The sequence below is a fragment of the Ziziphus jujuba genome, chromosome 7 (genome assembly GCF_031755915.1).
Source record: "Ziziphus jujuba cultivar Dongzao chromosome 7, ASM3175591v1".
Lineage (NCBI taxonomy): Eukaryota > Viridiplantae > Streptophyta > Magnoliopsida > Rosales > Rhamnaceae > Ziziphus > Ziziphus jujuba.
The window spans coordinates 18,825,137-18,832,464 of record NC_083385.1 but is presented as its reverse complement, the minus strand read 5'-3'; the positions used below and the strand labels follow the sequence as shown (position 1 = coordinate 18,832,464).

The following is a 7,328-nucleotide window of genomic DNA, read 5'->3' as shown; positions in this document are numbered from 1 at the left end:
TCGCAATACACCCATTCACTCTTCAATCTCCACAGAGATCTCTCTCAAACCCATGTTAAGAACACAAAGAAAACAAGAAAGAATGGCTCTCAAAACTCACGGGACTCTCTTCGCACAAAGCTACACATGGTCTGCAATTTTTTTCCTTTTTTGCTCTCTGTTTTATCCTATCTGCACCAGCAAGAAGAAGACCAAATATACATATATATCCAAAACAAGAAACGGTGCGTTCAACTAACTCCAGCAGCTCCAACGTGGCAAGTAACTTATGAAATATCCTTTCTACCCTTCATTATTGCTGCAGTAAAATGATGCCATTTTGGACCTGTAAAATTCTCTTCTTTCTTCTCTTTTTAAGAGCTTGTAAACACAAATATATAGCTGACCAGATTTGAGGATTATTTTTCTCAGAGTTTGGATACGTGTAATTTTGCATATTTGATCATTATATTCAAATACTCTTCGCTCAGTGTGACAAGTGGATTAGGAACTCAAAAGAGAGATTTCACCATTTAAAGAACTCAAAATAGACATTTCACAAAAAAAAGGAACTCAAAGGCAGCAAAAGTAACCATGTATAATGTAGGAAGAAACACTAAAGTGGCCGGTCATACGTGTCTAAATGTGTTCTTGTGACTCTTTCCATTATTTATTTATTTATTTATTGATATTAGGCAGGCCTGGCTTTAGGTTAAGTCCACCAAGGCCATTGCCTTAGGCCACCCAAATCATTAAGCCCTCTAGTTTTGTATATATCAAGCCAATGCCCCCTCCCCCCAAAAAAAAAAAAAAAAAAAACAAAACAATTAAAAGGTTCATAAATGATTATTAGAATTATTTTAAAATAAAAAAATGAAAGATATAATATTTATGTGAGTTTTCTTAATATTAATTTTTTTTGATATTTTTTAATATTTATTAATAGGATCAATATTTATACAAGTTGAAATAGATTTATAGGTGATAAATCGGAGATCTATTTCAACAAGTCTTGAAAAAGTAAAATAGCAATAAATAAATTAATTGTTTGACCAACCTAATCTGTAGATAAATAATTGTTAATTAGGTTAATGCATTTTTCAATTTTCCTTCAATAATTAAGAATATATAGTTTCTTTAAAAAAAAACAAAAAACAAATTGGCATCTCTTTTTCTTTTGATATAACATGCATAAATACTTAAAAATCCAAAAAACTTCGTTATACTGAAAGTTCTTTTTTTTTTTTTTTTTTTTCCCTGAGAACAGTATATTCAAAGTAAATTTAGAAATTAAATGTATTGCACCGAAATCTTTTATCAACTTCCGAAATGGAATTTTAATTTTTATTTACATATTTTTATAATATTTTTAGTGTACGATTATTTTTTATAAATATTTTAGAGTTAAGCATTGAAACAACATTAAGTATAAAAATAAGCTTTATAAAAAATAAAAATAAAAATAAAATAAAATTCCTGTAAGGTCCTATCATCCTTTCTTGCCTAAGGCCCCATTTAAACTTGAGCCGGCCCTAATATTAGGGTGGGGGATTAAAACTATTATTGTTCAAGGAATGGACTGTCCCGCAGGGCCTTCAATTGTTACTATAATATATATTATATTCTCAATAAAAAATAAATAAAAAAAAAAGAAAAAAAATAAGTGAGAAGAATTATCTTCCTACATAAGTTGGGATGAGAATTTTAGCAGGAGGCTTGATTGAATTTGGATCTGGATTATCACATTTTCACAAAGGGAAAAACCAATAAAATAATAGTATACCAGTTTGCCACACCGGTCCAATTGCACATGGCATTATTCTAGCTAATACTTTATTGTATTATATAATTAAATATATATTTACAATTTACTGTATTTCATGTTCTCTGTGAAAAAAGCTACAACCAACGGTCACCACATGATAAGCAGGTGCTTTGTTGGTGGATCTTAAGAACTCTCTTGGCTTCTATCAAGGGGCCTTGTCTTTGTGCTTGACTTATTAACAATGATATATTTTTATAATTTTCAACTTATTTAACAAAATATAAGTAAACAAATAAATAATATTTTTTTCATTATCTAAAATAATTCTCTCTGTTTGATATTTTGAATTTACAATTTCAAAATAAAAATGTAAAAAACTTATTAACTAAATCAATTTTATCAGTTTAATATAATAAAGATATAAAAAAATTTATCAATTAAATTAATCTTATCTATTTAATTAAAATGGTTTACCAAACTTTATGCGAGAAATCTAGTTTGAACTTGATTAATTAAAATCACGCTGATCATGCTGTTCACCCTAGCTAGTTTTGCCTTTTGAGTATTAACTTGAAGGTTTATCATATCCGTGGTCATTATAGTAAAAGCTGTCCAAAGGAACATAAAATAAAATAAAACAGAGTAAAATTATAAATAACATGCCTACTACCAAAAGACACATACCTTTTTAATTTTTTTTTAGTTTTCCTTCAAATATTGCCTAACTATATTAATCATGATGTGACAAAATGCCAGCTGTAGATAAACAGGACCAATGCGAATTAATATTACTGTACTGTATTTCTTTCTCTAATTCGTCGACGTCAAAACAAAAAGACAGAGGCTTGTCGACGCCTAAAGAAAAGACAGAGGTAAAATGGTCTTGATCAATTAATAATGGATATTTTTTGTTTTTGCCCACCTCCTTTCTTGAACCTGTGATCTAAGTGGTCAAAACCAACACACATGAGCTAGAAGGTTGGCCGAAATTAGCTGTCGGGAAAAAAAAAAAATATATATATATATATATATATATTTATTTTATCAGTTTTTCAAAGATGGTCCACGATGACCTTATCTTTGAAGTCTGCTTGTCAGAATCAGCTTGTGGCTGCATTCATAAAAAACAAATAAACAAATAAAATAAAATAAATCTTGCGACTGTGACTAATTCTCAGGGCCCCTTGTATTTCTTATTTTATGCAGTGGCTGGTCGCTGCATTAATATGGTGTGTATGTATATATATATATATATATATATATGCATGTACCAAAAGTTCGGATATTGAAAGAAACAAGCTCAAAATTGAGTAATGGAGAGGAAAATTATACCACATTGTAAGTGATTCTTGTCTTTTTAATTTAATTTTTTTACCCTTTGTTTTAAATGGGTGATATAGATTGTGGAACTGACTAATAAAGTTCAATGGAAGCGAATTATTTCAATTAATTAGTAGGCATGTGAAACAAGTTTTAAACCATACATGCATGCTATGGTATTCTAGTTATCATGCTTATATGAAAGACCAATTTTGAGCCTGGTATAGCATATATACATGGTTATAATAACTCGGTTAAAATCAGGCTGTTGACACTAGTCATATGTGTTTTAGTTGAAGCGAATGTTGAATAACTTCCAAACAGTAATCTTAATGCTTCCAAGTAATTTCACCATTGTTTGAGGGAGGAAAGCAAGTTGCCATTTTTGACTAAGATGATTCTCTATGCAATGTAAAAAGGCTGGGAGTATTTGTCAAAAATGGTTAGAAATTTAAACTTTTATTTGTATTTCTCTTGGAAAAACTAACGTATTCTTGGGTTGCAGATCCAATGATGCTCTGGCCTTCCATTGCAATTTTTTTCCTTTCTCTGTTGCTCCTCACCTCAAGCCTTGATGCTGCAAGTGCTGATTCCCAGAAGAACAGGAATGAGGTAATTGTAGCACAAAATGGTGCCGTGGCCACTGATGATGGTCGATGTTCTAGAATTGGGATGAACGTTCTTCGCGAAGGAGGTCATGCTGTTGATGCAGCAGTAGCCGCTTCTCTTTGTTTAGGGGTTGTGAATCAAGGATCGAGTGGCATTGGCGGTGGTGCCTTCATGCTTATCAGGGAAAGTAGTGGGGAGGCAGAGTTCTTTGATATGAGAGAAACTGCCCCCTTGTTATCCTCTAAGGTAGCCTATATATATATATATATACATATACATGTATATCAAATTTAGCATTCATTTTGAAAACATTATTATATTTCTATAAAAATTTTGAAAAGGGATTCCTTATTTTATGCTTTTTCGGTAAAGTAGTTATTAGTCAGCCAGATCAAAACCTTTTTCTGGCTGATTATATGCTATATAGATAACTTTACTTTTATTTTTGATATGTCCTTAAGATTTATTTTCCTATCCCCAAAAGAATGAGACATAAATTAGCATATTTGGGTTTAGCTGTTCCATGCCAAAAGTTTAGGAAATATATTATATATAAATTTTTGCAGCAAATACAGATTAATTTTAATTACTTTTCATGTCAAGATAGGTGGTTTTTTTGTTTTTTTTTTTGTTTTTAATTGAAAATACATGTATGTTAACAACAGTTTGCAACTTTAAAATTGCACATGTATAGTTCATTAGATATAATTTATTTATTTATTTATTTTTTTTTTTTTTTCAGGATATGTATGGTGGCAATGCTACTCTGAAATCTAAAGGTGGACTCTCAATAGCAGTTCCAGGTGAACTTGCAGGCCTTCACAAAGCTTGGAAAAAATATGGAAAGCTTCCATGGAAAAGACTAGTAAAACCAGCTGAGAGTCTAGCTCGTTTGGGTTTTAAGATATCACCATACCTCCACTTTCTAATGCAAGAAACAAAAGCAGGAGTTTTTGAGGATGAAGGTCTTCGTGATATATACACGTCGAATGGTAGTCTCTTGAAGCAAGGTGATATCTGCTATAACAAGAAACTAGCAGAGACACTCAAAATAATTGCAGATGAAGGTATACAGCCCTTCTATAATGGATCAATAGGCTTCAATTTGGTTAGAGATATTCGTAAGGCTGGGGGTATAATAACAATGAAGGACTTACAAAGCTATAAGGTCAAAGTGAGAAAGCCAAACTATGCAAACTTTCAAGGGCTTGAATATATTACATCTCCTCTTCCTTCTGGGGGTCCATTAATGATACTTATGCTAAACATTCTTGCACTCTATGGAAATCTTTCTGGCGTACCTGATTCTCTTTTTGTCCATCGAGAAATTGAAGCTCTGAAACATGCATTTGCTGTGAGGATGACTCTTGGTGATCCTGACTTTGTGAATGTGACTGAGGTTCTTTCTGATACGCTCTCAATCAAGTTTGCAGAAGAATTAAAGGAAACCATTTATGACAACATGACTTTTCCTCCCAAACATTATGGTGGCAAGTAAGCTAGCTGTTTACTTGGTCAGCAAGATTGTGATGCTAACTAAATAACTTACTAATATTTACATCCTAATTCATTATTTTTTCTAATTTATAAAAAAAAATTTCGGTTCTTACAAATCTAAAATTTTAAACAGGTGGAATCAGCTCCCTGATCATGGAACCAGTCATTTATCCATCGTAGATAAAGAACGAAATTCAGTGTCCATGACAACTACTGTGAACTTATTTTTTGGTTCACAAATACTGTCACCAAGTACGGGAATCGTCTTAAACAATGAGATGGATGATTTCTCCATGCCTGCAAATGTTTCCAAGGATGTTCCACCACCAGCACCAGCCAATTTTATCAGCCCCGGGAAAAGGCCATTATCATCCATGTCACCTACCATAGTCCTGAAGGTAATTAATTTCTAAATTAAGAGTTGGTTGGATATGGATATTGTCCATGCATCTATTCCATCTTAATTTTATGAGTTTCATTGACATGATTGTTACAGAATAAGCGACTGAAAGCTGTAATAGGTGCTAGTGGGGGATCGAGGATCTTTCCGGGAACTGCACAGGTCTTCTTAAATCATTTTGCCAGGGGAATGGATCCTTTCTCCTCTGTTTTTGCTCCGAGGATCTATCATCAGGTTTCCATTTCAGACTATCATTTTGTCAATGCATACTTGTTTTAACTAGCCTGTAACCAAGCGTTTAACCATTTTATAGCTGTTACCTTTTAAGATTACCCGAACATACATCTTACAGTAGCAGCTGATACAATTTGTTTTTTCTCTGAACAGCTGATACCCAACAAGGTTAATTACGAGAATTGGACAACCGTAATTGGTGACTACATTGAACTTCCGGCAAGTATCAGGGAAGACCTTCATAAAAAAGGTCATGTCTTAGAGCCCATTCCTAGTGGAGCTATTTGCCAGTTTATAACTCTAGAAGCAGAGACCACCAACAAAAATGGAAGCCTTGGAAAAATAGTAGCAGTAAGCGATCCAAGAAAAGGTGGGATTCCATCTGGTTATTGAAACCAGTTTTTGGTCTAATAGACTCATTTGTTATGCAGGATTTTATCGTTTTAGGTCCATCTGGTTATTGAAACCAGTTTTTGGTCTAATAGACTCATTTGTTATGCTGGACTTTATCGTATTAGTCTGAATAATATTGGGCTGTACTGTTACCAAGCAGCCAGCAATATATAAAATAAGGTTGTTTGTCCAAAGCTTTCTCGCCTACTATCTCAATCCGTCTTCAATTTGAAATTGCAATTTCCATTTATAATTTTTATATATATGCTAATAATAATTATAATTTATCTATTTTTTAAAATAAAATAGTAATTAAAAAAAGGGAAAAAAATTAAAATAAAAAAACCTTCACTGCAACTGTTTGAAACGCAAGATCGCATTGAATTCAACTACTTTAAATTTAAGTTCATATCCAATTTTGCGTTCTTAATGTGCAATAGTATACCTATACATTTTGAGGAGAGTTGTTTTGCCCCATCAATCATCAATGGCTTATCTTCTATTCTTAAACTAGTGCATCTCAATCCCAGCTTAAAAATAAATAATAAAAAAAAATTGTTAAGCTCCAAATGCAATTGTAGCTCTTTCCAATGATTATTACTAATTCCTTCTGCTAGCTCAATCACCATTTTACAATCCACAGTTACATGGGCCAGTGTCTCTTGAGCCAACTTTAACAATGGACTCAGTGGCCACCTCTCACTATTAAAAGTCAGTTGTCACCTCTCACTATTAAAAGTCAGTTGTCCAATTAGAAGGACAAGTATAAATACTCATAGCTACACACATCACTCTGCTCCACAATACAAAAAATTTGGGCAATTGCTATACAACTAATTTGTCATGTAAGGATCTTTTTTGTCGCCTTATTGCATTTAGGTGACAAAATTTACTTGTCTTGTGTTTGCCATGATAAACCCTTTATAAAGCATTGTGGTGACAAATATTGTAATTCATCACCGAAAGAGCATATAACTATGACCAAAAAAAAAAAAAAAAAAATCTTTATCATAGATTGAAGCTTTATCGTGACATTAGTTTTTGTCATGTAAAGCTCATTTTTTTTTGTCATTTTTTATACAAATTTCATCACCAATAACTATGTAGGATCTGGTCAAACTTCAATCATTT

The 7,328-nt window shown here is 32.3% G+C and overlaps 1 protein-coding gene across 2 annotated transcripts; it reads left to right on the top strand.

The window, feature by feature from the left end:
* The first annotated feature begins 2,891 nt into the window (after positions 1-2,891).
* LOC107425414 (glutathione hydrolase 1) lies at positions 2,892-6,391 on the top strand. Of its 2 annotated transcripts, none has more exons than XM_048479275.2 (6): positions 2,892-3,082; positions 3,570-3,919; positions 4,416-5,167; positions 5,304-5,568; positions 5,667-5,804; positions 5,958-6,391. In XM_048479275.2, exons 1-6 carry the CDS (start codon positions 3,058-3,060, stop codon positions 6,195-6,197), a joined length of 1,770 nt encoding a protein of 589 aa, XP_048335232.2. In that variant the 5' UTR covers positions 2,892-3,057; the 3' UTR covers positions 6,198-6,391. The 2 variants fall into 2 exon arrangements, with proteins under 2 accessions (XP_048335232.2, XP_048335233.2); XM_048479276.2 differs by lacking the exon at positions 2,892-3,082 and adding an exon at positions 3,320-3,475.
* The last annotated feature ends 937 nt before the right edge of the window (positions 6,392-7,328 follow it).

Excerpts from the sequence above, each read along its gene's own strand:
- LOC107425414 (XM_048479275.2), top strand. The coding sequence starts at position 3,058 with ATGGAGAGGAAAATTATACCACATT. Across the intron at positions 5,569-5,666 it reads CACCTACCATAGTCCTGAAG|AATAAGCGACTGAAAGCTGT; the intron begins GTAATTAATTTC and ends TGATTGTTACAG. Across the intron at positions 5,805-5,957 it reads CTCCGAGGATCTATCATCAG|CTGATACCCAACAAGGTTAA; the intron begins GTTTCCATTTCA and ends TTCTCTGAACAG.